Below are 15,650 nucleotides of genomic sequence, written 5' to 3' on the forward strand. Positions count from 1 at the left end.
CTTCAAATAAATGTCAGCTGATGAATTGGGCAGGATTCAAACGGATCTAAAGCCATCATCACATTATCTACTGCTGTGATGTCATGTCATAACACTAAACAAACTCTGCATTTGTCATAGCATCATTCGATATCTAAATGTGTTCATTGTAGTTTCTCTGATAAATCAGAATTCATTTATAAAGTAGTTTTCTCCAGATCACTGTCACAGGTCCCAATATCATACATTCCACAGTTGTTTGATTCTTGCTTATGGGCATTCTCTTTTTCCTTATTATCTGCAGCTTGCAGATGACCACTCACAGCTTCACTGAAACTGATATGATTGTGGTGTGGCTAGTGCATGTGTTTTTCCGAACCCGTGGCCAGAGCTGCTTCTCTGGTCCTCAGCTTGGATTTACAGCAATAATTGGAAAGAAAATGTAAGCAATATGTTTTTAATTGATGTTGTCTGGAGCAAAGAGAAAGTGACATCTTTCAGTTTGTGTATCGCTATCTGACACAGAGATCACAAGGCCATCTTATTAACATTCCTACTTACATTTGCTAAGTGTAAACAGATGTCAAAAGTATATTTCTTGATTTGAGAAGTCAATAAGAGAGAAATGAAACACAGATGGTGCAAAAAGAGATTTGACCTTATAAAATGCTTTAGTATCACACTTCATCCTTAATGTTGTGATTTATAAAATGTGTAAATCAAATTTAAGAACATATACGAACAATATGTGACCCAATCTGTACAAACCCAGCAAAAGTTATTTTTGTGTTTTACTGTTTTCTATGCAAAATCATTGTTTGGAGTCTAATGATTTCTGTGAAAATATAACCATGACATGTTTAATATCACAAGCCTATGTCAAAAATGTTAATAATAGTGAAACTACTGGTTAAAATCAAACTTTGATGCCCATTATGTCATAATTAGATTCTGAGACTTTACTCTGGTATTCACAGACAATGTCCTGCTGTGAATATGGGGTATTAGCTATTAAAAAAATAATATTTAATATATGTGATATATGTTTTATTGGTCAGTGTTTAAAGTCGAGCATTTGAAATTGTTATACTTATTTCGCACGGGATACTAGTCATTCTTGAATTTCCTGTTTAGTCTAAAGCCCCTGAAGTTGATCATGTACGGTTTAATGGGGGTGTGTTGTTTACAAAGCGCCTAGTTTCTCAGAGTGCATTGGACCTTCCACTTTGCTGTGTTTTCATTTTCTTTCAGTGTAATTTCAAGCAGTCCGGTTTCATATTAATCAGCAAAACCAAACAAACCTAATGAAAATTTTATAAAGTAGGGTTTACTCCTCCAGATTGATGTGGTTCAACTTTAGACATATTTGTGGTGTTCTTAGTCATTTCCAAAGAACTTCCAAGTATGAGCCGCAATTCACCTCAGCTATTGGCATTATATATCTGCACCTAAGAAAACAGATGAAACTGGCCAATTGCTGATGGATGCAGAATGTTTCATCTATCTGTTGCATTGGTTGATGTCAGTGGGTTGACACTATTGTAGTCATAGCTGTTTAAACTAATGTATGTGATCATTTAAAAAATAATTACACTGGGAGCACGCACTGCTGTAATTAATGTAGAGAGCACATGCAGAAAATCTGCTGGTAATCACACTGATTTATAGTAAACCATTTCGCATTTAATATTTTGTCATGCTTTTCGTTTCTCATCATTTCAACAAGATTTATAGTGCATTTGTTCGTACACAACAATGTCTCATTGAACTACAAATCAAAAGACTGTTGTATGTTTTTTCAAAGGGAAAATAGTCAAAACAAAAGGCTAACAGAGCACTAAATAATGACTAGACTAAGACTAGATAAAACCTCAGTAAACGCTGATAAATAACATGCTGACAAGAAAGTACAGTACTCCCTTCAAAGAGGAAAAACGTTGCATTTGAACTATGTTTTAACTTTTATATGAAGCTGTATATGTTTACGATTTATAGATTAAAGCTATTGACTTTACAGTATCAATTTGAATGAAAAACAGACATTAACAATAAAACTCACAGTAAGATGTTGAGTTTTGGAAAAAGGGAGCTTGGTTTTTACGAAATGTACTGTCTTTCCAAACTTGGCATTTTCTGTGTATTTCTAAGACTTAAATATACAATAGATCTTTTACGGTATAGAAAGGCTGTCATCAATTCATTGTGGGAGTTGCATGTGTAAGATTCAATTTCTACATATCTTTGAAGTAAATACAGTATCCATTGAAGGCTCAATAGAAACACATGCACAGTATATTTAGATAAAAAATTACTCTTATATTAAAACACAAATTTGATAGAAATAGTCTGTTTTAATAGCTGAACTATGCCTCAAACCTCTCTCATCTAGCTAAGACAGAAGTCAGGGCAAACCTCAAAAGTCAAAGTGTAATGTTAATTTACAACACAGAAACTTTGAGGTCAAGATCTACATGTCTTTTAGATCTTGACCTCAAAGTTTCTGTATTCTAAATTAACATTACACTTTAAGGCTAGGTTACATGATGTAACAGCGGAGCAGACCAAGACCAGAATATAATGTGTGTCCTGCGGCAAGAGTAAAACTTGACTCGCGTCTCAAAACTTTTGGAAAGTCAAACCTCTAAATTCATGCTTTTGAAGAGCAAACAGAATACGTTTGGCATGAGAGACAGCTTTTTTTGGTTTGCATTTGAGCTGTATGTTGAACCAGGCAAACAAATTGAAAGGTTTGCAATGTCTAAAAACAACAAAGTCGAGGCCCGTTCATTTGTCTTACAATGTCTAAAATGCTTTTTATAAAATAACTATACAATGCATGGATGTATGTACATTGACTTCTTAATTACATGGTTTATAGAAAAACTATTATAAACATATGTTTTTCCGAAAATGTTGTGTTCTGTGCGAAAAAAACTGTTGTTACATTTACAGCTGAAATTCAAAAAATTCTGTCATCATTTACATTTGAAATCTGTATGACTTTCTTTCTTCCATAAATTTTGTTAACTGGCTTTTGTGTCCCTACAATAGAAGGAATGGGCGCCGGCTTAGCTGTTAAGTTACCAACTTTCACACAGGTTTGAAACGACAAGAGAGTGAGTAGACTGATGAACAGATTTTTTCAACTTTGGGTCAACTATCACTTTAAGGAATGTTTTTTTCCTGTCCCAGCAAAGGGTCAGCGTATGTTTGTCATTCCAATGTATTGTTTTCTCTTTTCTGTCTAGGAGAAAGCATGAGAAAGATTTCGGGGACTTAGCAACAAATAGGCTGAGAGTTGACACAATTAGCATTTACAAACAGACTAATCAACTACAGTATGGTACTTTGCAGATACCATCTGATGGGCAAACACATGATGATGGTAAATGTGTTCTGAATTTCAATGACAATTAAGGCTGTTATACTGTCAATTGTGACTCTAAAATTAGAGCGGAAAAGAAACTGACTGCAGCATTTTATGAATGCCACCTGCCCATCAATGAGAGAGTGTAATGACTTTTTAAAATGAATATTAGACATCTGCTGCAGCACAGGAATCCCAAAGACTCTTTATCTGGAAGGAATTCCAACTTGAAGTCTCGTCTCTTGCTCTCATCCATGGTAATAGTATCTTTGTCTGGCATTCTCTACATCTTGAAGAATTTAAAACGGGCCACTTCCAGCCAGCACTTCACATGGGCAAAATTGTTTAAAGTGTTTTTTCTCTTATAAATACATTTTCCTGTGAAAAGTTGCATCTGATTAGAATTCCACTGTGGTCTGCCATCACAAGTTTTGGTTACATTGATGTAGTATCATTAGCAGAATGTAATTTCTGAAAGTTTGCATTAAACAAATAATTGATACAAATCATATAAATATTACCCAAATGTAAAGGTAAAAATACCAACAGTTATTTAATGCGATATTAATCATCAACATCATTCATCATCATAATGATAATAAATAAAGTTACGGGTAATAATGTGCAAATATTCTTTATCTAGTCCTGTCACTGCTATAGTCAAGAAAGGATGCAGGATGATAATCCAGTGGATGATGTGACTTTCTTCTCCAGTGAACAACTGTCCCATCACCATCTCCATGTCGCCTGATGTGTAGGTACACCTAGCTCTGAGTTTGCGGGGACTGTTTAAAACTTTTGAAGCACGCACCAAAGTAATGGGTGGGTCTTCCAAAACCGCTGCTTTTCCCGTGTTAATTTCTTTTTCCTCACGGGTCAGATGTCCAACCCTCCGAAAGACTTTGGCTCTTCGGGAAACAAACGGGTTTCCTTTTTTTCACGAGATCCCGTTTACCTTCAGTCTGTCTACTGGGCGGAGGGAGTGAGGAGTTTGTTCACGAAGAAACCTATTGATTTTCTCGCTCATGGCAGTTCAGAAAACGTAAATCACAATAATCTGGATTGTGGAAGGGAACGAATTTTAACAGTAAGACGCCCGTTTTATTGACACAGTTGAGGGCGCCGGTCATGGATAAGGAAAGGTGGTCCACGAGATGGAAAACGAAAAAGTGGCTCAGGAACTCCGCTATCACCGCTATCATCAGTTTAACTTTTGTCCTGCAGACGGTACATGTGAAAGCAGGTAAGTAAAGTGTGTTAAAAAACGACAAAGAGCATCGTCGCCAGTTTTTCATTGATGTCAGCCTACAATACACATTGTTAATGTAAAGTGGGCTTACAATATTGGTGTGCGCTTCTCAGTATCGAAATATCATAACAAATAATTAGAATATATTGGTGTGTTTTAAAACCTACTCTAATCGGCATTTTTAGCACTTTCCCAAATTCAGAATATGGTAGACATCCCAGGTTTGAGGCACTGAGTAATTGTTTGAAGTTGCTTAAATATTCTGTCAGCACTTTCCATCTGGTTTAATATCAGCCAATTGATGTTATTAAAAATATTTTTGTAATAAATTGTATTTGTTAAGATTTGTAGGCTACACCAACTTCAACTTCACCAAAGTTCGGTTTTCCTAATGTGCACATTCGTATAGTCTTTTCTAACAGCTGGTTAGTGTTCAGTTATCAAACGGAAATTTGAGATTTTTCGTATATTTATCAAATTTGAGCTCATATCTTTAAATCTACAGTAATGAAACAAATATCCAGTTCATCACAGTTAAGGTCAAACGACATTCTGTATAATAAGTTGGTAACAGTATATGTGACCCTCTGGTGAGGGCGTGAGGCATCATACTGCTTACCATAAAAACTGCGCTACCCTACAAGTACCGTGGGGGCACTCTAGTGCACAGAGTTAGATTAGGATTGTTTATTGCTCAGGCAGAGTGAGAGAGAGAGAGAGAGAGAGAGAGCAAAGTACATTTCTTCACACTAGACTTGTATATACGTAATGCCAATTTATCTGGTCACGTGTTAAAGTGCCACACATATTTAAAGTATTTTTCAAAGTCCATCTTCATATGTCCACACATTGCTTCGCACCCACCGTTTAAATGTTAGTTCCACAGCAACATTTTATGAATAAGTAATGAGTATAGTGATTTAAGAACAAGCAGTCACCATGCACTTCTGAGATAATTGTTTTACACGTGCTTGTCTTATGTTTGTCCGATTAAACTATTTTTGATATGCAACATACCTATGTTACATAAAATGGCTGCCTGATAATGTATGAAGCACATTGCACTTTAACATGTCATAGCTGGGGGATGGGTGTTCGGTTGAAACATTTTAGATTAATATTCTGACCTACATGTCATGCATGAAAGCTACCTGGTCCTGATGGTTTTCACAAGTCATATAAGATATCCTACATCACGTGAGATATTGGCCACACCTGCTAGGATATCCAATGATGATAAGGATGTTTAGTGGCACATGGTGTTCAACTGATGTCATTCAAACACAAGGGCTGGACCTTTTTCTGCCTTTGTCGTTAATGGAAAAGGATACAGGAAACATTCTATCTATTCATTCATCGATTACCTCTTTTGTTACAATGTCTGTTGACTGACTGGTGCTGCTAGTGCATTTCCAGTATTTGGACACCTTAGAATTTGAACCAGAATGATTCAGACGAAAGGTGCGGCACCATGGCTCCCAAAACCCCATGGGACACCAAGTCTGTTATTCTGCTAGAATCTTGTCATATTTTGTTGTTTTGTTATTACTTGCTGCCTGGAAGTTTTATAATAAAAGTTTATCAGCACTTTTGAATTATGTTAAGGTGCATTATAACAATATGTGCTTATTTGCTGCCTTAATAGATTTGGGATACCGACTGATTTTTTAAGAGCTTCGAGAGGGGGTCCTGTGCCTGCCAATTCCACATCTGGAATATATAAGGCCTTTAGGTATGCAGTAATGCTGAGAGGCATTCTGACGAGCACAAAGAGACCTTTAGTTTAAAGTTTAGACAAGAAAAAACAGTAGCACAGCATTCTGGAAGAGGCTCATAAGAGTTATAGAATATTACCTTCTGTTTTACTAGTTTGGAAGCCTTTTACCTTTCTCATTTAGAATGATAACACAGAGAGCTGCTCTTTTTTTTTGTCAATGGGGGTTACACTGAATGGAAACTCTTCTGAGATTGTTTTCTCAAAGCTTCATTAAGAGCTCACCGCATCATTACGCTCACAAGCATGCACATATATGTAGACGAACTGAAGCTTTATTGCATTCAGCTGTTATAATGTTATCAAGAAAACAAAGTTTTCCCGGCATACTATTTCAGACTTTCTGGAGTATACATCTAAATACATTGTTTAACAGATTCTTACACTTTACAGAAAACGTATGCAAATGTAAACACATTTTTCTAATCTTAATTATAGCAAATGTTTCATACTTTGTTTCGATACATTAGAAGTTAGACTTTTCTGAAAGTGGTGCCATGCAGACACCATAATGTGTTTTGCATGCTCACTAACCCTAAAAAAGCACCACCCTTCAGCTCCTGGCCACATATGCGGCACAGGAACCACAGAATCAGCACTTCTCGCAGGCTTCTGCCATATGGCTAAAGGCAATAATGACAAAAAGATCCGTCAAGTTGTACTCCCTGTTGAAAAAAACAGCATATGCAGGGTTAGGTATATTTTGATGCTGGTTTGACCAGCTTAAACCAGCTAAGGACCAGCACATGACCTGCTTAAACCAGCACAAACCAGCAAATCAGCTTTAACACATACCAAACCAGCATATGCTGTTTTTTTCAACAGTCCATACATTTTCAGTTTCTATTGAATATTTGACATTTCAGAAGCTTACACATTTGTTGTAGCTTTGATGACCAGATGTCTGTGTGTTAAAAATGCAGCTCTTTTATAATGTTCTTACTGGTTTATTGTGCCTTATAATACACACTGTTATGTGGAAAACTTATAAAAAAAGACTTGTGTATAATTCTTCTAAAGTGTTTTCCCAGCCCGAGTATTGTGGGATATGATGAAAAGTGAGCTCTTTTGTGACGTCAAACCATATGAAAATAAAAACCCTGTTGAAAACTCAAGAAATCCACTCAATTGCTGAAAAGTCAAAAGCGAGTGAGTAATGAATCTTAGCTGCAAGTCATTCTTGGATGCATGGTTTATTATTTTTAGGGCTTTGAAAAAGATACTTCCTGTCTGCTGCCTGACCAGCAGACAAATATGTGCAGTTGACCTGACGTTGATGTTTTTGTAGACTCTGGTGGTGGGGGTAGTCAGATTCTTTTTTTTGTGCTAGTCATATACTAAGCCTCTGTTGCTGTTCCTTTATCTCCAGGCGTGAGTATTAGTTCCCACTGTCCAACCGTCTTTGCATTCATGGTGGTGATGACAAACAGCTGTGTCTAATGGAAAGAGCTGTGTACGGATGTATAGTTTCGACAGTGATGTACAGGTTTAAGTAACCCAGGTGATACTTCGGACATCCCTACACCCTGTGTATCTTATCATTCATCAGTCTGGAGTGACTGGACAACTTTGCTTTTCAAACAGCACCAAAGACGAAGCTTTAAAGGCTCAAGTAGTGCAATAAATCAGGGTGACATTACAGTCAACTTTACAGTAACAGAATCTAAATCAGCATCATATTGTAAATCTCTCAGCCTGTTCAAGAATTAGTTTAGACTTGTTAAGGATCATTAAAAATGGGTAATTTGTGGGGTGCAGGGTGAGAAAAACAGAACACGCTATAGAACATTGGTGGGATCAACCTGATGGCTCCTAAATGGAACTCAGTGGATTTAAGCGGCTTGTAAAACCTGGAGCTGTGGAGCAATGACCAACTTGGCGACTTTTAAATCCTGAAAAGTTTGGCTTTGTGGAAGATCCCATGTGCAGGGGGGCAATTATCACACTTGCATACTTCACATCTTTACTGTGGTGCTGCTCAGGTTTAACATAATAGAGCAATTGTTTCATTGACTGTTATACAGTACAGCAGACATACAATTGCAGGGAATTAAGTAGTGTATGGTAAAACTGTCAGTCAGCATTAGCACTGTTGCAATTTTTTTGATGCTTTACATAGACTTAACACAGTGCAACTGAGGTAATCACTCAAGGCAAAATAAAGACAAGTAAGCCCTGTTAATTCAGGTTAACAATATGCTGTTAAGACTCCCAGTTTTCAAACTTGGATACTGTAATACAATTTCATAATAACCCAATGGTACTTGGACGGAATTTGGGAAAGTCTTGATAATTTCTGGAAATGTACACTTTTTTATTGTACATGGGTAATTCATGTACTGTATAATGGTATAAATAACTACATTAAAGGCTTATTACAAAAACAATATATAAGGAAAAAACGTTGTTCTAATTGTGCAACCAATTACACAGCAAGCAAACATAGTAATGATTAAAGACAAGTAAACATTAAATAAACAAAAACACGTTTATGGTAGTACCAACATAAGTAATACAACAAAGATAGAGATAAAGTTTCAAATATTTATTATCATAAAGCGTTGAAATAAAATCATAACCATATTGTAATAAAATGTAAAATAAATCTTCATAGCCTTAATTGCAATAGTTCAAAACACCTTTTTATTAAAGCTACATAAATCAAAAGAAGGTAAGAAAAGTTTGGGGTGTGAAAAAGGTTTATTTTTGTTGGTTGAACAACAATATGGACAGTACCTTGTTGCCCACACCCCACTGATCTATATAAATACTGTAGTTGGATTGCGCATAGAACGCTGAACCAATAGCAGGAGGTGAAGCCACCGGAAGTGTTCCCGTCGCCATGTTGGTGTGTCCAGCTGACAGAGAAAGTCATTGACTTACAGTCAAAATAATGATCTAAAATAACCCGTTATTCAGCATAACATGCGCGCGATCAGTTGTAAGTTTACATGTATGTTTAAAATATTTGTAAATTGTTTTCTAATGGTTATATTATTTTGGGCAGGATAGCAATGTATAGAAATCGTTAGGTGAGTGTGTATTGCAAACAGTTTTGTTGTAATGCCAGGAATAAATGTTTAGAAATAAAACTTTTTAACATTACTTAAAGAAAATACACAATCTACATTGATCTGTATTTAGAATTAGTACATTTGTCATATGTTGGTGTCTCGTCCATCTGAAAAATGGAGACTGGTAAGGTGCTCTTTCGGAGTTAACATGTGATAACTCCTTATTAATTCAATAGAATGTTCTGACATACCAACATGGCGGCATTGACGTCATGATCCAGCCATTTATATAGATCAGTGCCACATCCCTATAAGATTTTTATCTCTGTTTACCTTCACTTAAGACATAACCAAATACATTTACAGTATTCTTCAACACTGGCATTTTTAAGGAATGAACTGTATAGAGTATGACGTTCAGGAATGTTACCAATTTAACGCGAGCACACTCTTCATGGAGCATGCACACACAGGAGTGTTGACGAAGCTGTCACCTGCTTGCGTTGCTCTCTGTAGCTGTTTACATCTGGTTTATCCAAACCCTTAACAGTAGTCGCGTGTTCATTTCTTTGTTTGTCGTTCTCATGTATCAACTTTACTCAATCTGCCAAAATGCGCAATGAAGGTTAATTCGTGGCTAAAATAGTTGCAAGTGCACAGTATTATATGTAAAATTGTACACACTGATTTGTAACATTGGCCCTTAGTGTGTTTCGCAAAATATTCTGAAGAAATAATCATTTAAGTTTTATTTCATCTAGTGTTTGGCGTACTCGTTTGCATTTGGAATCACCTGTGTCTTGTGACCAATCAGACGTAAGAGTTTCGTTTACTGATCTGATTGGCTAATCATCATGCCAGTCAGCTCTTCCTGTGACTCAACATTATTCACTTTGTCAAGTAAAAAAAGATGTTTGTACCAAATTAATGCTAGCCGTTAAAGGCCGTAAACTATTCGACATGACTGTGTATTTGCTCACTTGTGAAATTACAAACTGACAAATGCCTTGATGTTCCCAACATTCTACCCCACAGCTGAATCAGTGGACGTGCTCAAGGCCTTAGATTTTAAAAGGTCACCTGAAGGAATAAAGAAAACACAAGGCTTCTGCACCATCCGGAGAGGATCCAAACCAGATGTTGCCTACCGAGTGGACAAACGGGCTCAACTCAGTACCCCGACCAAACAGCTTTTCCCAGGTGACTATGCATGTATTGTGGTAAATCTCTCATCCCTATTTACACTTAGAGCAACTGTTCAGCATTGACAAGGTCATAAATCAACTCCAAAGGATCCGAGAATGTGACATTTTAAGTGTTTTCTTAAGTCTCTTTGAAATGCATCCAACAGGAAGTGCACAATGTTGCTGGATCGTCTCAGTTCAACTCATTTGGACTGTTTAGTGCTGGAAACCTGATTTCCAGACTTTGATGAGGGAAATTAAGCCACATTTATTGTTATAGGAAACAATCCATTAAGAGAAATCTTTCTGATAGTGTTTGCATTGCATTGGCTACTGTTTTGATAAGTGTGCTCTGGCTTATTCATTTATGTACAACGTGTAAAGCAAATATAGTAAGAAAAACTGCTGCAAGTAAGGGCTTGGAAAGTATTAGCTACAGTATGTGACAGAAATTTGTAAGTTGTGTGTAACAAGACGCTGAATTGTTACATGTTGAAATACTTTTTACAACTATAAATCTTAATAAATCCAATAAATGTTAATGGATAACGCAGATTGGGCTTAGAATGGTCATACATTTACTAAGGAAGTCCCATTACAGAGTCAGACTATAATTAACATAATTAATACAATACTGAACAATAAACTAGATGTGATTTAGTTGGGTTAACGTACTAGAAAAAACGGTTCGCAGAAGAACAATTAGTGGTTTTGTTATATTTGTATATATAATAGGGTACGGCAGAGATGATATTTTTGAATGCAAACCCCGGAAACGTGATAGCATTTTAGCACTTCCTGTTCCATCGCCTCAAAGTCTATGGGTTTTTGGAAAATTGGCAGAAATAAGATCTGTGGTTAACAAAACCTCTAAATGTTTTCAAGTTTTAATCTATGACATAAAACACACTAGTTATAACCTGTGATTTTTCAAATCTTTGTGTTTTAAAAACGCTGGTTTCTAACAAGTTGCTAAAAGCGACTGCATCCTTCGGTGGGCATAAAAACATAAAAACAAATAATGCCACATGGGCACAAGACTCAAAAAACGTGAATGTGGATTCATTTACGGATTAATTACTTACCAAGATTTTTTTTTAAAGTTGTCAGAGGCTTAATGGTGATGTCGACTGTAATGTAGTCAGTTATACTCATGTTAGCTTTTTACTTCTGCCGATTGTATTTAGGTTACAAAAGTAATAAATGTTGTGTTAATTTAAAGATTATCTTGATGGACGTGTAAACATCATAAACCTTTGTTAATCACAGAGTGTGAACTTCCCAAATTCTATGGGAAAAATGAATAGGCTTTCGGTCATGGGACCCAGTGCAGCGCTAACTTCCGGTTTGGCCCTCAAAAATACATATTATCTGAGGTACTCCATGAAAATCAGTGTATAGTTTAAACTTCAGCTTCATTCCAGTGCTTGTGCATCACGTTTATTTAATTAAGTTGTTTAATCTGACACCATTTAAAGTTAACGTGGCAATAGAAAAGACAAATTGTTTCATGGTTAATCCATCCCTAAGGCTATGATGGATTGTACTGTAGTCTTTGCTCATCTCATGAAAAGCAAAACATTTTTGTGAATCACCAACAACAGCTGATTTTTAACCACAATGCCTTTTCTGTGTTTTCAGGAGGAGTGTTCCCTCAGGATTTCTCCATCCTTATGACCATCAAGCCAAAAGCGGGAGTGCAGTCCTTCCTGTTGTCAATATACAACGAGCAGGGCATCCAGCAGTTGGGTGTGGAGGTGGGCCGCTCTCCGGTCTTTCTGTATGAGGATCAGCATGGGAAACCAGCTCCTGAGGATTACCCCCTGTTCCGTGCCATTAACCTCGCAGATGGAAAGCAAGTTGACTAATACATATGTTCTTCATCTGTGTATAATTTAAGGTTTTTGTTTAGATCGTAAACTTGAAGCTTAATTTTGGCCCTTGCTACCTCTGATTTTAAGATGCGTGATCTGATCACAAGATAAAAATGTAAAGCCTGTGTTTTGACAGGTGTGTCGATGTTGTCCAGGACGCATCAGTGTTTATACAACAAATGCAATTTGGTCACATACATTTAAAAAACCTGTGGATCAAGTGATTAGATCACAAAACATTTCAGACCTTGTTGGACCTGTATAAATCGCTTTAGATACAGATGTCCAAACTAGCACCTTTGGTTGGTCCAAGATTTAGAGCAAGCTTTGATTTGTATCAAATGGCTCTTGAATATGTTTGGGTTGGTTTTGTAATTTGCATAAAGTATATTCAGATGCATACATGTAATTTTAAGTAGGAAAATAGGGTACTGGGTTTAATCATTTGCATCATAAAATAGTCTCTGTAATCAAATGTATACATGATGCTAAAATTAAATTGAACAATGTAGTAACCATTTTAGCAAAGCAAAACATATTTTAAAACAAAGAGAGAATGACAGTAAGCTTCTGTGTATTTGATTTCAATAAGACTTTCTTTAATTACAGAAAACAAATATTTCATAACCTGACTTGTGAAATATTCGTGATTGATTTAGTATGACATAAAAAGTTTTAAAAAAGCATGAACAATTCTGGTGGTCCCTTCTTTTAAAGAAATCTTGTTTAGGAACAACTTATTCAACCAAGCCAAAATGGTAACCACACAATGGTACTGTCTCTCAATGTAAAGAACCAAACATATGTTTTAGATATGTTACCATGCTCTGTAACATGCACTGGCGTCAAAAGGTCTGAGGTCGCTAGTGTAAATACATCTTTGTGTTGCATTTTTCTTCTTTGATCAGAAACAATTTGACTTTATAATTGAGCTGAAAAACTTACTGTACATGACTTACAAAGTTACTTGGTATCCTTAATGACATGCACTAAACTGGCATCATCATCATCATAAATATATGGAGTGCAAAACCTACAAATATTACCAAGATTTTAGAATTTTCCACCTGAATAAGTTTTAAAAAGTTGTAATTATTTATTTTTAAAATGTATTTTATTTTATATTTTTAAATCAAATTATCAGTTTATGTTCATGTCTAAATTAGATTTTAGATTGCAGGTTTTCAATGTGCATTTAAACTCGACTATATTTCACAAATCACAAATGTCATGGATTCTTTTCATTATTAACCCCCAACAGGTGGCACCGTGTGGCTATTAGCATAGAGAAGAAGACTGTCACTATGATTGTGGACTGTAAGAAGAAGATTGTTAAACCACTCAACAGAAATGACCACGCAATCATTAATACCAATGGCATCGCTGTCTTCGGTACCAGAATCCTGGATGAGCATGTTTTTGAGGCAAGTAGATCATGTTTTTTTTATATAAAGCTGCTGGTATATACATTATGTGCAAACGTGTTTGGACGCTCCCAAACTGTTGCTATAAAATTAGAAGTATATTTCTCTAGAATATCATTTTACAGTAGTTGTAGCATTAAGATTTTTCCAAGAAACCTAGAATTAGAGATTTAAATTAATAGACACCATTGAAATGACGTTCATTTTATGTAGGCTGTTTTACACAGTGTTTACTCACAATATAATAAAACAGAATTTCTTGGGTTCTGGTTGTTTTTAAACAGACAATTCAGAGTATACTGTACATCCACATGAATATATAACCCAATCACAGTACTTTAACCTAGCATACTACACAAATCTATAAATACAACCTCAAGTATTCCATTCACAAACTTCTTTTTGCCATTTTAAATAAATGCAGTAGTCTTACGTAATGTTGCATGCTGATTGTGAGACAAGATCTGCAGAGTTTGTTTTTGATGTCAGCTGAAAGAATGTTGTCTAATAAGAACAGCATGCTAAGATCTAGACTCCAGGTTGGAGATGTCAGAGAGCAGAGGAATCTTTTGAAATTCGTATCCCATTTCTTTGTTAAATAAGTATATATATACACAAAATCTAAAATGTCCATTTTGTTAAGATTCACGTTGTCTGATCATTTCATTTCTTTTTTCCTCCAAGTTGTTTTGAAGGGCTCTTAGTTAAGCGGGAAGCATGTCTTCCACTCTTGGCCAAGGTAGTAGCCAGGTTTAGCAAGCCCATCAGACTTGTCCTGTGAGATTTGGCACAGATTAGCGAATCGCTTGCAAGAAGTCCAACATGTCACTATCATTCAAAAATTGGTGATTCTTTGAGGATTTGTGTTGGACTTTGTACTGGTGGAAAAATCACGTTGAATCATTTTGATTAAGGGCAGAACACTCAGGCTGTTTCATTCTGGCTTGAGATTCTTAAGAAATATGTTCATCTATTTGTAAAATCGGTGTCTTTTGAAAAAACTGTAGGTGAGGTTTTTCTATGCTCATTTGTCCATGGCATCCGTAAAACTCACTTACAGAACCCACGACAGCTTTTCAAAAATCACGTCAAATCATCAGTCCCAAGCAACCTGAGACACACGCTTTTCAGTTTTTATATGCCAGCTCAAATGCCCTAGTTAAAAAAAATCTGTTTTACCGAGAGAAAACTGTCATGACCATCTTATGCCTTATCACATCACTTTTAGTTAGTTGTACAGCTTTCAACTAGAAATCTATTTCCCTTTAGTGCTTAAATTGGTTGGTATTAAGTAGATGTGGGTATGCTTTCTGAAACAGAAAGGTTCTTCAGATGTTAAAAGTTCTTTATGGAACCAAAAGGTTCTTCTATGGCATCGAAAAACATTTAGAAGCAATTTTTTTATAGGAATGCATTACAAAGCTAGGAACTGCCAGGATTTTGATGATTATTACTTCAAATGTGTTTGGCAGAAGAAGACATGTACACCTAGGACGGCCCCAGGTTGAGTGAATATGGCAAAAATTTCATTATAAGGTGAACTGTTCCTTTAAGGGACGATTTGTATCGACACTGCAGTCCATAATGCATAATACCATGAGCAAGATGAACTGTCTGTTGTAGAAATGCCAACAATTCCAAACACGGTTTTCCACTCATAATTTTTTACTGTGGGTCTCTAACAATAATGTCTCCTATCTTTTGCCGACTACCTATCTTTTTTCTCGCAGGAGTCGTACTACATTATGTGCACTATAATGTCTATATTCAGTTGCTGTTCATTTG

General features: G+C 36.0%; 1 protein-coding gene across 1 annotated transcript in view; it reads left to right on the forward strand.

Moving 5' to 3' along the window:
* Positions 1–4,474: 4,474 nt before the first annotated feature.
* Positions 4,475–15,650, forward strand: part of col11a1b (collagen, type XI, alpha 1b) — a gene marked incomplete at its 5' end in the record, with an annotated part of 62,527 nt that continues 51,351 nt past the window's right edge. The window contains 4 exons of the mRNA XM_079451870.1: positions 4,475–4,589; positions 10,419–10,583; positions 12,209–12,422; positions 13,703–13,865. Coding sequence (XP_079307996.1) covers positions 4,475–4,589; positions 10,419–10,583; positions 12,209–12,422; positions 13,703–13,865 — 657 coding nt within the window. The remainder of the gene's footprint in view (positions 4,590–10,418; positions 10,584–12,208; positions 12,423–13,702; positions 13,866–15,650) is intronic.

Source organism: Barbatula barbatula, assembly GCF_947034865.1.
Source record: "Barbatula barbatula genome assembly, chromosome: 3".
Classification (NCBI taxonomy): domain Eukaryota; kingdom Metazoa; phylum Chordata; class Actinopteri; order Cypriniformes; family Nemacheilidae; genus Barbatula; species Barbatula barbatula.